At 40.2% G+C, this 19,093-nt stretch overlaps 1 protein-coding gene across 1 annotated transcript in view; it reads left to right on the forward strand.

Annotated features, from left to right (window-relative positions):
• CAPN14 (calpain 14) overlaps nt 1–13,999 on the forward strand; it is a 46,946-nt gene extending 32,947 nt beyond the window's left edge. The window contains exons 15-23 of the mRNA XM_075204365.1: nt 1,218–1,268; nt 1,796–1,853; nt 3,367–3,431; nt 4,006–4,074; nt 5,420–5,498; nt 5,888–6,004; nt 7,715–7,770; nt 10,684–10,957; nt 13,635–13,999. Of these exons, the coding sequence (XP_075060466.1) occupies nt 1,218–1,268; nt 1,796–1,853; nt 3,367–3,431; nt 4,006–4,074; nt 5,420–5,498; nt 5,888–6,004; nt 7,715–7,770; nt 10,684–10,710 (522 nt within the window). The 3' untranslated portion in view covers nt 10,711–10,957; nt 13,635–13,999. The remainder of the gene's footprint in view (nt 1–1,217; nt 1,269–1,795; nt 1,854–3,366; nt 3,432–4,005; nt 4,075–5,419; nt 5,499–5,887; nt 6,005–7,714; nt 7,771–10,683; nt 10,958–13,634) is intronic.
• Nucleotides 14,000–19,093: the final 5,094 nt, after the last annotated feature.

Raw genomic sequence — 19,093 nt, forward strand, 5'->3', positions numbered from 1 at the left:
CATACAGCCTCGTCATTCCCCTTTTTGATCCACTGTGTTCTCTGTCTGCCAGATCCACTTTTCCCTGCAGACCGGATTAATTTTTACCGAAAACAAAATATGTTTACATGACAAGCTGGGTTCCTTAATTACCCCATATCATAACTACCAGTGTAATTACCATTTTAATGAAGTTCTCCCATGTCACAGAGATAACAGATGTTATGTAAGGATAGATGGGCGCGTATCATAATAAATTCACTTGTCAGCGCTGAGAGAGGGAGACGCTTCTGTCATCCCAGCAAATAGAATATCACATCCTGTAATCCTGTCTGACAGGAACGTACAGCGACAAACATGGCAGCGTTATGACAGAGCGCTAACGGTGTTACAGGGTATCTGCTTTCAGATAACACCGTTAATTGGTTTGTACGTAACTTACTGACACCTTTATAATACATTACGTTTCCTTCCTCGCCGTCCTCTGTGCTTCTCAGTCATGTGATTACATCATCAGGCAGACATCTTCGTTTTCATTTTTTGCTGACCTTGGCTCTGCATTGAATACAGAGTATTCAGGGGTCAGGTTTGCATCATGTCTCCTTGTACTGTAATGACATGGCTGAAACCACATTACAAAGCTAGAGGGGAAAAGCAATTTATGTAGTAAGTGTTTAAGGAGGGGATAAAGAAACCTTATTAGGTAAACAAGTCGGTGAAGGGCACACAGGTAGGTGAGCGTCACACAGGTAGGTGAGGGGCACACAGGTAGGTGAAGGGCACACAAGTAGGTGAGAGGCACACAGGTAGGTGAGGGGCACACAAGTAGGTGAGGGGCACACAGGTAGGTGAAGGGCACACACAGGTAGGTGAAGGGCACACACAGGTAGGTGAAGAAGCCACAGGTAGGTGAGAGGCACACAGGTAAGTGAGGGGCACACACAGGTAGGTGAAGGGCACACAGGTAGGTGAGGGGCACACAAGTAGGTGAGGGTCACACAGGTAGGTGATGGGCACACACAGGTAGGTGAGGGTCACACAGTTAGGTGAGAGGCACACATGTACATTAGGGGCACACAGGTAGGTGAGGGGCACACAGGTAGGTGAGGGTCACACAGGCACATTAAGGGGCACAGGTAGGAGCGCAGCATCACAAAACAGTAAAAATTACCTCATTGACTACTTAAATCACTACTTACCCTAAATTATTATAATTAATATTATTATTTTTTCAACAGAAGATTGCTGACAAACAAGACGATCTGGAAATATGGAGATATTTTGAAAAGGTAAAAGAAAAATCATTGAAATCACACAAATGTACACAAAGTATAAACACAAAGCAGCCTGGTGATAACATGATGTGATAGGAGCAGTGTAACTGTCCAACTAGGGCTGGTTCTGTTCATCTGACGTCATACACTAAGTTCTATAATGTAGACAAATCTACAGGTCACCTTCATACAGTCAGCCAGTTATATCCACGGTCACACAGCCTCACCATCTGCTGTAACCAGTGACATTATACCTAGGATCCCGCTAGGAACCAGTCACCCGCTGAGGCAGATATATTCTTGGTTCCTAGTGAAGTGATTGGCTGCATTCCTATGAATATTAGTTCAGCCCACAAAATGGCCGCCTCCAACCTATAAGTGCATTTTTAAGTTGTTCTGGCTACATATAAAAAAATGTTTGAAAAACAGCTTAGTACATGAGCCGGCTATAGGCATTTTTAACCTCTGACTTGGTTGCTGCCGGCAAAACATGTTTATTTTCCAAGATGTCCGGTATTAATTCTGTTTATTTCCTGTCACAGCACCCAGAAATCAATGCCTCCCAGTTGCAGATGCTTCTCAATAAAGGGATGTGGTCAAGTAAGTATTGTGACAAATAATATGGAATAATACAGTAGTCCCACAGCTCTGCATTTATATCACGTTTTTGCATTGTCTATTTACTGAGTAATATGTCTACACATCTACATTTCATTCACATTTTTAATCATACTTGCCAACTTTTCCTCATTGGCTTCAGGGAGATCCTGGGGGGTGGGAGTGGGGCGGCGGGTCTTGATGAATTGCATCATTTTGGCACCGCCCCTAAACGATTGTCACAATTTCAGTCAATTACAGCAGGGGGCGGGGCTAAGATGAAACAATGTTTTCCGTCACTTATCTATTGCTTCGGCGAGAACCGGGAGGTTGCCCTGCTCTCCCGGGAGGTCTCCCAAATGCAGGAGTCTCCCGGACATTCCGGGAGAGTAGGCAACTATGCGTTAAAGAAAAGCAGCTAATGAATCTCTAGAGACTGAAGTGTCTTTTACATTTCCGTCTCCATTACTGAAGTCATGTTGTCAGTCTTTGATTAAATCTTGGTCTCCATGAAAATGGCCACCTCCATAGGCATCAATACATGGACATAGGACACAATTTCCGAACTGTGTCATCATGCCACAGATGACAAAGCCAACCACGTCTTGTACTGGCTCAGCATCAGGGAGAATGCCAGACTCTTCAGGGAGTGAGGGAGATCACCCCTATTTCAGGGAGTCTCCCTGGACATTCAGGGAGAGTTGGCAAGTTTTTTTTTAATCATGAACACTAAAATGTCATTGCTTGGAATCAGCTTAAATTCTATATGTAGCTGTAATGTAAGCACAATTGTGGAAGGGGGGGGGGGGGATTCAATTGGCCGTGAGGGGACGGTCCGCGGAGACACATGGCGCCGGAGTATTTACTAAAATCTCCATTCATTAGAGATTCAAGGGAAAACGAGCAGAGATTTCTGTACCGTATGAGCTGACAATGTGCGCAGACGGACACCGAGGCGATTTCTGGCGGCGCCTCACAGCTATTTGAATCAGTCCCATCGACTCCTTACGCCCACAGAGCATGATCAACGTTCTTTTGCTCTCTGACATCACTTCCTGTTGACAAATATTCTATTTACTGCCACTTGCTACAAAATTCCATTCCTCTCTTTGGCAGCTCGAGTTCATATAACACCTCACAGCAAACACTATCGTAAGTCACACGTATAGAACCAGCGCCTGCGCTCCCAAGCGACCAGCAGACAGCGCGTTCATTATAAATTTATCATCACCCTTTATTAAGTTGTAGTTACTTTAATTGATCTCGCTTTGTTGCAATTCAATAATTGCTAATTATCTTGATTTATTAACAAATGCTAGTCTTTTGGGTGCCTGAGTTTCACTGCTAGGACAGTTGTTAATCATCGTATAACGTGTTTAATGAAATCCCTCTCTGGTGGTTTTTCTGAATATCTGTGTTGTATTTGTTAGAATCCGATTGGTTTTCATTTAGTCATTATTTGCCTCTGGACTGTATAAAACCTTAATATTTACACGCTGTCTTTTTCCTGTCCTAGGTGCCAGGATTACACCAGTCAAGTTCAGCTTAGATGCCTGCAAAGTCATTATGGCTCAGTTGGATGTATCCTTTCCGTTTCCCGAAATAAAAAAAAAGTACTTTGATTTGTGAACTTCTTAGTGCGCCCCAAGGGCCCTCTCCAACCATTACCGTGAATCAGAAGCACGTTTATTTTCAAGTGATTTCATTAGGAACCTGCATTCACCCAGTGTTATATTTCATAGTTGTCGTCACCGTTGCTGAAATGCATTTAGCTTTGTTCTTTTTTAATCCCGCTGGGTTCAGTGTTTAACGGAGCTGCGATCGGTGAGCTTTAAAAAATAAAATAAATAAACAGTTTTATTTGCTAAATGCAGAGTGATCCTATTCCTGGCATCACTATAAGTCAACGCCACCTTGTTCTCTATAACCTATATTGGGGGTATTGCGTTAGCTGATTTTCTGTGCTCAGTAAGTGACACTGAAAATGAATTAGTGATTAATACTAAACAATCAATTATTAGCTAGTGATTTCTATGGCTACACTAGCGTAGGATCAGTGTGAGTTATAGCGTGAAATGTATGTATTATTCTTCTTATAGTAAGTAATGAATGAAGCCCATGACTGTACTGTTCTACGCCTTAACTTACCGTATAGGTAAATGCATCCGGGACACTGAATATGATCGAATTTTCTGGTCTCTGGCACCGAGTAATCTCTTTCCAGGTAAGCGCTGTGATCAGCTGACAAGTGTGTGACGTGCGCACCTTCCCCAGGCTTATTGGGCTTGTTTCTGTGAATGCAACTCAGGGGCAAACGTAGGATATGTAGAGGGGGTTTCCACACCATGCCGCAAGTGGGCGTGGCAAGCATGCATGGGGGCGTGGCTATAATATTAGACAGTGCTTGGCTGCTCTCCAACTCTTCCTATCCCTATGGGCAATGCTGCGTGCACTACTGTTAGATACACGCAGCTCTCCCTTTTCAAGCAGAGCCGTGTGATGCGGGGACAGGGTTCAGCCACCTTAATTATACAGTGCCCCAGGTTTGGAGGGGGGTTTCCAGGCACTAGGACCCCTCCCCTCCCTCGGTTTGCCTATGCAACTTACGTTTGAAACTAACTCAGAACTTTATTACCGGTATCTAAAGCTAATGTTTCCATTTGAATCTGGGTATAAGTACGTACTGGCTAGATGTTACTGGCTGTATGTAGATAGACAGAACACACTGAAGGATACAGACATGTATATGTGCAATATACAGTCCTATCAGAACGCATACAAAACCAAATATTTTATAAAATAAGTTTACATCTCTTAAGGCTATAATCATTTATAAATGTATGTGTTTAAAAAAAATTATATATTTTTTTTATTTTACATGAAATTCATAAACAGAATCAGGACGTTCTCTATGCGTACTGTGCATGAAATGCATTTTTATAGTTACTGGGCCATTGCGTGAGATCGCTAGTGCGTCTGTTTAAAGAATAATTCTACCCAGAACTGAGAGATTAACATGGGGGACGGTCTTTGTGATGATAGCACCTACAAAACAACTAAACAACAGGGATCATTGTCAAAAATGCACACGTACAGAATTCATAGAACACACGATGGACCACAAACGCTATCGGCGCTATTTTAACTGCGTTTATGCTGCATCCCTAAATAATATATATATATATATATATATATATATATATATATATATATATATATATATATAAAATGATGATCTTTATAACTCTGACATTATAATGTTGTTAGACAATAAACAGGTCTGACTCCTGACACATTAAAGCATACACACATTGCACTTGTTTATTATATATTTAATCGTTTACGTTTGGCCTCCACGCTTGCAATAATGGTCTTTACCCTTGTACAAGACGGAGCCTTTGAAAGGTCAATTCCAGCTAATCTTCCCAGATGCATTAAATAATGTTCTGTTTGCTCAGACTGAAATTGAGATTTATGTGATTCTCCGGCTGCGCGGACTAAAACATTTCTATTTTTAAGCCATGAAGAAAAAGGGTGAACACAACCTTGTAATCTCATTGTTTCCATAGGAGATTTTCCAGAGGCGCGACATTGATAAATCGGGATATTTGAAGCTAAACGACCTGCAGGCTGCAGTACAGGAGAAAGGTAGGAAATTTAACTTCTCACCTTCACGGGAGGGAAAGTCAAACGGGAAGAGGGGATTGTTTGTATGTGGGCTCTCTTCATTCAAACCAACGCCAATGTCCTGATGTGGGAAGCTGTTCTTTGATATCTGCAAACGACAGCAAAACACACAGCGTTTGTGATTTGTAGACAGCATTTCAAGGGGCTTATCCCCCATCTAGAAGGAAATATACAGTATATAGGTCGTGCCATTGATTCTTCACATGCACGCCATCAATCAGCCCTTTGCCTTGTGGAGTTAAGATCGCTGCTAAGAGATAGAGACTTGTGGGAAATAGAGATATGCTCTAAAATGCTGTTGTTATTTCACTGTGTTTTTTTTTTTCTCTCTCTTTTTTTAATGCCTGAAGGAATTACGTTAAGTCATCAGTTCTACAACTTAATGGCGCTGCGATACGGCAACTCGTCTCTGAAAATCAATTTTGAGAATTTCGTCTGCCTCATGCTGAGGATGGAGATCAATGGAGGTAGGCGGGAGCACCAAACGCAGAGAGGGATTGGGAAGGGCAGTGTCTGTACTGATGGGATGAAAATAACACATGATAAAGGCTCAGTATATCAATAACGGGACTTGTTTATGAAACCCTAATCCCTGTGGACACTGCTTTTTTCACAGGGTTTAGTCATTTTTAAGTACGATATTAATTTAAGAGAAGCCTAATGCTGGAGATATCAGAAATATACAATGTTCCTCACCGATGTCACCAATTCCTAGTAAACTGCTCGGTTGCAATCTCTTCCCACAAAATGGCCACTTCCAGTGTGTATTGATGGCAGCACTACCTTTAGGCACACCTAGGTGGGCGCCTATGGTTATGGGGTGGCTAAAACATTGTGGAGCGCCAGCCTCTGACATGGCGGAGAAGCAGTTGGGAGCTTCTTACACGTGACTCTCCTGACTGCCGCTCCTCCATGTCTGTGATTGGCTCGGAGTGTGGCGCTTGGCTATGATGTCACAACCCAGCGTCACACTCCGAGGAGCAGAGGATGCCACCAGAGGGGGTGGAACGCAGCACCAGAGGGGCACCATCAGGGCTGGCACAGGCCTTGGATAATGGGTATACTTTAAATTCTTTCTGTTGGAGGGAATTGCACACAAACACTGGTCAAACATCAAATAAATGTCAAATAGTTATTTTTGCCTTTGACATTACCTCAGAATAAGAAGCCACTTCATGTTTAAAGGATAATAAAATGATTCTGTTTATTTTTGGACAGATACCAACTTGATACAACTGTATCGTAATGATCCATTCTTTTGCACTATTGTGTTGTATCATTTATACTCCCCTGTACTTTTTACATTGTCCAATTAAATGTCTTCCAAGTGTTCAGATCCAGGTTTGCCATTAAGATAACCGTATAAACTGGACAGTCCGGTCGCTGTGGTAGCCAGGCGTGGCGTCATGTAGTACGGTGGCAGTAGGGTGACAATTGGGGAGTATAGAGGCAAAAAAAACAGATTTAACGTCAGCAGACCTCTGCGGGATGCGGGAGGCCACTTAGAGGGTGGGAAGGAGCGGGACTCGTCCCCCTGTTGTCTGCAGTCCTGCATTGTCCACTAATGCAAGCTGTGCTCCTCCTCCCTCTAGCCGCTCCGCCTAGGCTGCGCCGCACACTGTCCCTGCCACCGGCTCCTCCGCCATCTGGTCCTGGCTCGGCTCGTCCCTTCCCCACGTTGTGCCATCGTCACCGCCGGCCAGCGGTACAGGTAGGACGTGGGGAAGGGACGTTTATGATATAATTAGGTACATAGAAGAAATGCAGAGTTTTGTGCTCACTCAGTATCGCCCGTATTCTTAGGGTGATGTGTATCGTGTAGGTTTAGTCCATGTGGCATGTACGCAAGCAACATAATGTGTGTAGGGTCCATGTGATTATAATAGGTCTTATGTACAATGCCGACGCTCGCTCCAAAAATGAAGATAGAGATAAAAATGTTCTTAAAATTTAAAACAACTCTGTAGACGTTCGTTGTTGTGTGTGTTGTGTACATTACTCCACCTGGTAAAACCTCAGAGAGTTATACACAAATTCCTCTGCCATATCACTAACAGATTTATTCAGTGGATGAGGCCCACAGGTACACGTTAGCCCATGTTTACATGTACTGGTCTTTAGTGTAACCTATCCCATATTGCCTGTTTCATGTGATTTTGTATTTGTCTTCTTTACAGAGGTGTTTAAGAACTTAAGTCAAGATGGAAAAGGAATCTATCTGAATGAGGCAGAGGTACGTACTGCGCCCACACCGTGTATTAGATGAAAGGGTCTGTTCTTGGCCTGTTATCTTTTGTCCAGGTCTCTGATTTTGCACACGGTGTCCGATCCTGCCCCCTGGCCCAGAATCACTGTATAATTCACCACTCCTCCTCCTCATCATCATTTATTTATAGAGCGCCAACATATTCCGTAGCACTTTACAATTGGGGACAAACATAGTAAACTAATAAACAAACTGGGTAAAACAGACAAAGAGGTGAGAAGGCCCTGCTCGCAAGCTTACAATATATGGGACAATGGTGTTTGACACATGAGGTTAAGCCAACATTTGCATTTCGGCCCAGCCAGACTGCAAAGGTAAAAGTGACTCATAGGCTAAATGATCCCGTCACACAACAATGTTAGTCAAGGGGTAGTTGTCTTGTGTGAAATTGTGTAACGGGTGGTAATAGGGTAATGTAGTGAGGTTAAGCAGGTGGTTGAGGAATATTATAAGCTTGTCTGAAGAGGTCGGTTTTCAGAGAACGCTTGAAAGTTTGTAGACCAGAGGAGAGTCTTACTGTGCGAGGCAGAGAATTCCATAGAGTGGGTGCAGCCCAAAAAAAAGTCCTGTAACCGGGAATGGGAGGATGTAATGAGTGTGGATGTGAGACGCAGATCTTGTGCAGAACGGAGTTGCCAAGTTGGGAGATATTTTGAGACAACTCCTGACAATATCCAGCTATTGAGCACTCACCCTGTCTGCGGACCGCACCGCCCATTCATTATCTCACTTCTTGACCGTCTATGACTTCCACTGGTAGATCAAGTAATTGAAGTCATGCTGTAATAATAATGTAGAACTTAAACAGACAAATATCACCTTTTAAATCATCTAACTGCGCTACTGACATAATTAATGTTATGATTAATGACAGCTTTTGTGCCTAGGGCACCGGAGTCCCAGGGACTGTGTGAATTTTACATTTAAATGCAAATCGGAAATGCAGTGTATTATGGCTATCACTGTCCCTGGGATTCATACGTTGTAATTAGCAAATGCAAATAACACTATTCTTCTTTGTCTTTGAAAATGAGGAAGCCACAGGTCAATAGGAATACTGAGCATTTCAGAAGCAATATCTGTCTGCAAGTGTTTTTGTATTGATAAGTTCTACAAATAACATTTCAGTAACAGCCTCGTGGTGTAATGAATAGTTATAAAAGGTTTTGAGCCCCAGCAATGGTATTACTCTTTTATAATATTTATACATTATAAACATTGTTTAAAGTGTAGTCGTCACCTGCAAACAGTGGATATTGCTGTTTTGTGGAAACAATATTCATTAGAGATTAGTGACAACTTTGAGGCTCAATGTCTGTCTGGAATTCATAATCTTGAAGCCCCACCCCCAATCCATGTAGACTCCTCCCAAAATGTTCACTTGTGGTTGAAGCTCTGCCCATTTTTGAGCAAGCTCCGCCTCCTTTTGAGATCCGCTATTCTGGACTGTGCCTCCAAAAATGGGAGGTGTGCTGGAAATGTTTCAGTGATGTCACTGGTTCCTGACGAATTGATTGGCTGTATTATCATGTATCATGTAAGCAGGATTTGTAGTGGGGGGTTTCCACACCACGCCACCAGTGGGCGTGACCAGCATGCATGGGGGCGTGGCTATAATATTAGTCAGTGCTTGGCTGCTCTCCAACTCTTCCTATCCCTATAATATACATGAACAATGCTGCGTGCACTACTGTTAGGTGCACACAGCTCTCCCTTTTAAAGCAGAGCTGTGTGAAGCGGGGGCAGAGTCCAACCACCTCAATTATACAGTGCCCCAGGCTTGGAGGGGGGTTTCCAGGCACTAGGAAACCCCCCCCCCCCCCCCCCCCCCCACACTCGGTTTGCCTATGAAAGGGTTCTCTAAATGTGGTACAATTTTGGATATTTTAATCCCACAAAAAAATACACTGCACCTTCAAATTTAATTGAACTTACTATTTTGGAATAACATTAATGCCCATAAAAATGACAAATGACCAAAATCATCACTGGTGTTTTATAACCTAGCTCCTGTGATTGCAGTTCTTGGCCCATCCTAACTATTAATGAGTATGACCTAATTAGTCTCTTGATTAGTTTTCAGAAGACTGTTGACATGTTTAATATTTTGTTTAAAATGAATGTCTATATACAATTTCTTACTACAAAAACACAATGGACCTGAGTCATTAAGAAGAGCAAAACAAAATATAAAAGGAGTACATTTGCTCCTGGACAAAACCATGTTACAATACAAGGGGTGCAAATTAGTTTATTATTTTGCACATAAGATAAATACTGGCTGTTTCTTCATGTATCATACAAATACTTGATAACTTTATTTTTATGATGAAATGTAAAGTTGATCTAGGACATGTCCTACCCCAACTATAAATCTGTCCCCACATTTTAAATTTACCTCCCCCTCCAATGCAACATGGTTTTGCCAAGGTGCAAAGTTACTCCTTTTTTTTTTGCTTTGCTCCTTAATGACTCAGGCCCTGTGTTTTCATTTGTATGTATTAACTTTTAATAAGGCTCATATTTAGGATCTTGTGAGTTTCTGTAACCAGTGACTTAAAGGTTCTCTGCAGCCAAATACTGACGGAAATAAAAACAAAACAAAATGCTGAATATACAAAAATTCTATACTTAACCATTCTCCTCTAATAAATCACAAACCTTAATTATATTTAACTATATAAAACATATTCAAATGTTCCTCTATTAGTGTTTCCCATTAACACTTGTTGCCAGTGTCTTCTAAGCATCAACAGATCTTCAATGTTAAAAATTTATTAAGAAAAGTTTTATACTGTATAATCCTGAGCAGCAGAATATTTATGTCCTGTTTAAAACTTGCATTATCCTAATGTCAGTTTTGTTTTTATATTTTTATAGTGGATGATGATGACCCTTTATTCCTGAGGACTAAACACCGACCATCGCTCATTTTCTACTGATTCAAATGAAAACAGTTTATTGACTTCACGGCTCAAGTTTTTCAAGAGCCTCTTTTTGAAGTTGAAAATCAATTTGTATTCAAGTCCGAAGACATTTCTGAATCCTTCATCATTTTTGTATGTTTTGTTGCTATTGTCGTATTCATTTTTTGCTGTATTTATGATTTTTTTTTGGATTCATCTGTGATCAAGCAGACCGTATTAATGTGAAGGTAAAGATGTTTATTTTTATCAGCTAACATTATTGTCCAGTTACATTTGATCACCTACAATGTAGAAATAGTGAAATATATTTGTCTTAAAGGTTGTGGGACTGCGTCAGATAGCCAAAGCATATATATATATATATATATATATATATATATATATATATATATACACTATACTATACTATATTTTAGGTCTGCTGGTGTCACTATTTTACTAGCTGCTATGCCAGATACTTTTAAAGACAGAAATTGCAGCAGTGATAGATGCAGGTTAGAAGGAGGTACTACATGTCAATTAAAATTAAGGGACTGTAAAACAATAGCTATAGGAGGGCTTTGGGTGATGATAAGGGAATTATGAGGCAGAGTCAAAGACAATGGTTCTATGCTTGTCCCAGTAGATTCTCTCATAGAGGAGTTGCTTATTTACATATTCTTGAGGGCAGCACAGTGGCTCAGTGGTTAGCACTTCTGCCTCACAGCACTGTGGTCATGAGTTCGATTCCCAACTATGGTCTTATCTGTGAGGAGTTTGATCATTTTGTTTCCTCCCACACTCCAAAAACATACTGGTAGGTTAATTGGCTGATAACAAATTGACCCTAGTCTGTCTGGTCGTTCCGTCTGTCCGGGCCGTCCGTCCTGTGTGTGAGTTAGGGAATTTAAATTTAGACTGTAAGCTCCAATGGGACAGGGACTGACGTGAATGAGTTCTCTGTACAGCGCTGCGGAATGACGCAGCTTTAATAGACCGCAGAGAGTTCAGCGCATATAATTCTAACGTGCGCCGTAAGGTCGAGGCTTATCTAACAGAGCTGCGCTTATTATTTCCTGCAATTAGTCTGACAATAGTTGTGCTAATAACAGCTGGCTTGTTTATCTCTAATCAGCCCGGCAGCGGGGACTGTTTTGTATCAACAATCTCGCAGTCTCTACCTGCACGGTTTTATCACATTAACCCCGGACCGCCTGCACGCGGCGGCTGATGCCTGTGTCACTGCGATAACATCTGAATTATTGTAGTGTTGTGTTGGTTTTATTACAGGGGATTCAAAGCTCTTCCCTGTTCTGTAGAGACGAGCACGGTTTATCATTCCGTTACTGTCAGTGCGGAGGGAATCGAGAGATACAATTACATTTAAACTGAAGCATCATTAACTGTGTATTACTCCTTTCTGTACGGAATATTCGTCTGAGAGACAACCATTCATTTTATTAGGATATTTGCATTGATTTGCAGGGTACTGGTCGATGAGAAGTGATAGTATCTCTACTTTGTCAGATTTAAGATTTGCGAAGATTCTATATATTACTAAGGTGAAGCTACAACCTCAGACATTGTTGTTACTTAATGATGCCCAGTACAGAAGAAAGGTTATGTTACATATATGTTACATATAGCGTTATACCATACTTGGCAACATTTTAAACCTCCCCAGGGGGGCATGTGCGTGCGGGAGCATGGAGACTCGCATTATTGTGTCTCCGCAATTGCGTCATCAAGCCCCACCTCAATGGTGAAGTAGGTGGGATCCAGGAGGAGGACCTGCTCTTCCGGGAGACTCACAGAGTTTGTGAGTCTCCCGGATGATCCAGTAGAGGGTACATGATACGCTTATTCAAGCCAAAAACAAACTTGAGTTGTGTCCACCTCCGCTTTGTCTGCAGGCTGCCACGGTTTTGAACCTCAGTACTTGGCCACACCTTCAATGATGTAATATCATCCCTCTTTTTGGCATTAGACCCGCTCCCTACAGCCTCGTGATTACTTGTATGGGCTATCGGGACTCAGTATATTACATTTGCTGTAGAGTGAACGTATGATTCTTAGGAGTGTATTTACTAAACTGCGGGTTTGAAAAAGTGGAGATGTTGCCTATAGCAACCAATAAGAATCTAGCTGTCATTTTGTAGAATGCACTAAATAAATGACAGCTAGAATCTGATTGGTTGCTTTAGGCAACATCTCCACTTTTCCAAACGTGCAATTTAGTAATTCTAGCCCTCAGTGTTCTAAATCCCGCACTAATCTCAATGCCAGACCTCAGATCTGAATATAGATTTGGCCCAGGAGGCAAATACCCCTCTGTACCCTTCTCAATTTCCCCTCACTTCTCTCATCTCAACGTCTCCATTCTTCTTTCTTGAGATGAGAATGGGAGAAAGTGTTTCTCTTGAGACTTCACAGAAGCTTTGACCTAGACCATAGAGCAAGATTAATGCAGATGGGCGAGGAAGCTCGGATGTTAGAGGAAGTACATTTTAACTTTTAAACTGTAACGATAATTATTTTTAAGTGTTCCTTAAGCAGCTGTCAGTTTTGTTTTGATCGATCCTGTCAGTTCATAATAGAACTTCTAGCCACAGGTCACCGACCCCCCCTGCGGCGTCCCTCCAGCTTGGGGCTGATAGAATTAGGATTGGCCGCACGTTCTCCAACACCTGAGAGATGGACGGTGAAAGTACCATATTTTTAATGCAGATGCAAACAGAATTATAAATCACTTAGCTTAAAGAGTCAGACGGATGCTTAAACCCATCATAGCTTAATTTGGCATATCCAACAGCACATGCAGTTCAAGCCCTCATGTTTGTCAGCTGTTATGTTCTTTAGGGTGGTACTAAGCAGGGTTGTTTTTTTTTTTTATATATTCAATTCTTAATGTTTGTCTTAATGCAGAAAAACAACGTTGCGTGTAGAAGCCTGGAACAAATGCTCTGAATCTACGAAGCTGGTTAATAACTAGAACATTGCACAAGATGTGTCGGCAACCTGCAAAGCACTCTGGGTCCTGTGAAGTCTGCAACGATCTGTGCTATATAAATATATATATATATATATATATATATATATATATATATATATATATATATATTTATTTATTTAATATGGATGCAGAAGAAAGTAAAGAAAATAAACTATGTATACAGTACATATACACATATACTTAAAAAATAAATAACTGTGAATTGTTGTTAGGCTACAAATCATTTAATGCCTTAACGATGCTACTGGTTAGTATCAATATCTTTATTTAAAACAATGTACATTATAATTATTGTTATTATTTATTATTATTATTATTGTTGTTGTTACTATTGTTATTTGTTTATAGACATGTTACTGTTACAATTTGCTTCTACAAATATATTTGAATTTGTATTATTGTTTTATTATATTATATTTGTAAATAATGTATTTATTGACATTGTTATGTATTTATATGTTTTTATACATGAGAAACCTTAGTAATGTAACAATATATGTTTACAGATTTTTTTTTACAATAAAAAAACATTTATAACATTCACTAATTTGATCATTTTATATTATTTCAAGTGATGGCTAAATAAATTATTGACCCTGTTTATGTTTTTTTTTTTTAATCGCACTGTTTCTTTGACATCCGCTAGTTCCTTAGAACAGGATTGTTTCATTGATTATACCTGGACACGATGCCGGGGGTGCAGATTACATTTTTCCTTGCATGAATATGGAGCGGCTTTAACACTGAAATTTAGAGTTGAGCTAGGACACACCCATCCCCTTCAAACTGTAAATCTGCCCACAAATTTTAATTTGCACCCCTCTGAGGTGCAGCATGGTTTTGCAACATTGCACATTCTGGATTCCCTCTTGGCTCTAAATGAGGCTCGTTGGTTTTTGTGTTTCTAAAGTGAAAAATAGCATATTAGGATATAAGTCAATTCGTTTCTACTTTAGACCGGAAATATTATATATAAAAACATTAAAAATAACAATACAGGAAATCACATATCTGCCAACCGTTCCATTTCTAGGGGACGAGGCGAGGCTAAAAAACAGGGCAGATATTTGCCCTAAAGTGGGCGAGAAGTTGGTGTTTCTAGGCGGGGCTTATTTTGCCCCAATTCCATGTTGGGACATATGAAATCACGAGCCTGTAACAAAGAGGTTCACATGAGAGTTCATGATGTTGTTTTGTCTAGGAAAAATCGTGGAAATGGGTTTATGGCATGATCACCCCTGACCCACTCATTGGCCCACGTTGGTTAGAAAAGGGCGTTTGCCCCAGTACCAACCAGCACTTGATGGAGGGAAAATCAGGTAACTACCTGAAGCTTTGAGTAACAGAAATGCCCCACACCCCTTTACAGAAACACGCACTTACTTAAAGTACAAAAATAAATTCCAGCCCCTTCCCAGGCCCCCTAAAAATGGATTCTGTGCACAAGAATCCTGACAAGAGCAGCTATCAGCCTGTTTTATCGCTAGTTGATAACTGCCCTGAATGTCTGCAAGAGATCAGGAAACAGCACTGCTAGCCAAACCTTGCATAGAGACTATGGGGTATATTTACTAAACTGCGGGTTTGAAAAAGTGGGGATATTACCTATAGCAACCAATCAGATTCTAGCTGTCATTTTGCAGAATGCACTAAATAAAGTTTAGTAAATCTAGCACTATGTATAAGATATGGCTCAGTATCTTAGACTTGACATCAGATGTGACTCTGTATACTAGACATATCACCAGATGTGACTCTGTATACTAGACATATCACCAGATGTGACTCTGTATACTAGACATATCACCACATGTGACTCTGTATACTAGACATATCACCAGATGTGACTCTGTATATTAGACATATCACCAGATGTGACTCTGTATACTAGACATATCACCACATGTGACTCTGTATACTAGACATATCACCAGATGTGACTCTGTATACTAGACATATCACCAGATGTGACTCTGTATACTAGACATATCACCAGATGTGACTCTGTATACTAGACATATCACCACATGTGACTCTGTATATTAGACAAATCACCAGATGTGACTCTGTATATTAGACATATCACCAGATGTGACTCTGTATACTAGACATATCACCACATGTGACTCTGTATATTAGACATATCACCAGATGTGACTCTGTATATTAGACATATCACCAGATGTGACTCTGTATACTAGACATATCACCAGATGTGACTCTGTATACTAGACATATCACCAGATGTGACTCTGTATACTAGACATATCACCACATGTGACTCTGTATATTAGACATATCACCAGAAGTGACTCTGTATACTAGACATATCACCAGATGTGACTCTGTATACTAGACATATCACCACATGTGACTCTGTATACTAGACATATCACCAGATGTGACTCTGTATATTAGACATATCACCAGATGTGACTCTGTATACTAGACATATCACCACATGTGACTCTGTATACTAGACATATCACCAGATGTGACTCTGTATATTAGACATATCACCAGAAGTGACTCTGTATACTAGACATATCACCAGATGTGACTCTGTATACTAGACATATCACCACATGTGACTCTGTATACTAGACATATCACCAGATGTGACTCTGTATACTAGACATATCACCACATGTGACTCTGTATACTAGACATATCACCACATGTGACTCTGTATACTAGACATATCACCAGATGTGACTCTGTATACTAGACATATCACCAGATGTGACTCTGTATACTAGACATATCACCACATGTGACTCTGTATATTAGACATATCACCAGATGTGACTCTGTATATTAGACATATCACCAGATGTGACTCTGTATACTAGACATATCACCAGATGTGACTCTGTATATTAGACATATCACCAGATGTGACTCTGTATACTAGACATATCACCAGATGTGACTCTGTATACTAGACATATCACCAGATGTGACTCTGTATACTAGACATATCACCAGATGTGACTCTGTATATTAGACATATCACCAGATGTGACTCTGTATACTAGACATATCACCAGATGTGACTCTGTATACTAGACATATCACCACATGTGACTCTGTATACTAGACATATTACCAGATGTGACTCTGTATACTAGACATATCACCAGATGTGACTCTGTATACTAGACATATCACCAGATGTGACTCTGTATACTAGACATATCACCAGATATGACTCTGTATACTAGACATATCACCAGATGTGACTCTGTATACTAGACATATCACCAGATGTGACTCTGTATACTAGACATATCACCAGATGTGACTCTGTATACTAGACATATCACCAGATGTGACTCTGTATATTAGACATATCACCAGATGTGACTCTGTATATTAGACATATCACCAGATGTGACTCTATATATTAGACATATCACCAGATGTGACTCTGTATATTAGACATATCACCAGATGTGACTCTGTATATTAGACATATCACCAGATGTGACTCTGTATATTAGACATATCACCAGATGTGACTCTATATATTAGACATATCACCAGATGTGACTCTGTATACTAGACATATCACCAGATGTGACTCTGTATATTAGACATATCACCAGATGTGACTCTGTATATTAGACATATCACCAGATGTGACTCTATATATTAGACATATCACCAGATGTGACTCTGTATATTAGACATATCACCAGATGTGACTCTGTATATTAGACATATCACCAGATGTGACTCTGTATACTAGACATATCACCAGATGTGACTCTGTATACTAGACATATCACCACATGTGACTCTGTATATTAGACATATCACCAGATGTGACTCTGTATATTAGACATATCACCAGATATGACTCTGTATACTAGACATATCACCACATGTGACTCTGTATACTAGACATATCACCACATGTGACTCTGTATACTAGACATATCACCAGATGTGACTCTGTATATTAGACATATCACCAGATGTGACTCTGTATACTAGACATACCACCAGATGTGACTCTGTATATTAGACATATCACCAGATGTGACTCTGTATACTAGACATATTACCAGATGTGACTCTGTATACTAGACATATCACCAGATGTGACTCTGTATACTAGACATATCACCAGATGTGACTCTGTATATTAGACATATCACCAGATGTGACTCTGTATACTAGACATATCACCAGATGTGACTCTGTATACTAGACATATTACCGGATGTGACTCTGTATACTAGACATATCACCACATGTGACTCTGTATACTAGACATATCACCAGATGTGACTCTGTATACTAGACATATCACCACATGTGACTCTGTATACTAGACATATCACCAGATGTGACTCTGTATACTAGACATATCACCAGATGTGACTCTGTATATTAGACATATCACCAGATGTGACTCTGTATATTAGACATATCACCACATGTGACTCTGTATATTAGACATATCACCAGATGTGACTCTGTATATTAGACATATCACCACATGTGACTCTGTATATTAGACATATCACCAGATGTGACTCTGTATATTAGACATATCACCACATGTGACTCTGTATACTAGACATATCACCAAATGTGACTCTGTATACTAGACATATCACCACATGTGACTCTGTATACTAGACATATCACCAGATGTGACTCTGTATATTAGACATATCACCAGATGTGACTCTGTATACTAGACATATCACCACATGTGACTCTGTATATTAGACATATCACCACATGTGACTCTGTATACTAGACATATCACCAGATGTGACTCTGTATATTAGACATATCACCACATGTGACTCTGTATATTAGACATATCACCAGATGTGACTCTGTATATTAGACATATCACCACATGTGACTCTGTATATTAGACATATCACCAGATGTGACTCTGTATATTAGACATATCACCACATGTGACTCTGTATACTAGACATATCACCAGATGTGACTCTGTATATTAGACATATCACCAGATGTGACTCTGTATATTAGACATATCACCACATGTGACTCTGTATACTAGACATATCACCAGATGTGACTCTGTATATTAGACATATCACCACATGTGACTCTGTATACTAGACATATCACCAGATGTGACTCTGTATATTAGACATATCACCAGATGTGACTCTGTATACTAGACATATTACCAGATGTGACTCTGTATACTAGACATATCACCAGATGTGACTCTGTATATTAGACATATCACCACATGTGACTCTGTATATTAGACATATCACCAGATGTGACTCTGTATACTAGACATATCACCAGATGTGACTCTGTATATTAGACATATCACCAGATGTGACTCTGTATACTAGACATATCA

Source organism: Mixophyes fleayi, chromosome 3 (genome assembly GCF_038048845.1).
Source record: "Mixophyes fleayi isolate aMixFle1 chromosome 3, aMixFle1.hap1, whole genome shotgun sequence".
In the NCBI taxonomy this organism is placed as follows: domain Eukaryota; kingdom Metazoa; phylum Chordata; class Amphibia; order Anura; family Limnodynastidae; genus Mixophyes; species Mixophyes fleayi.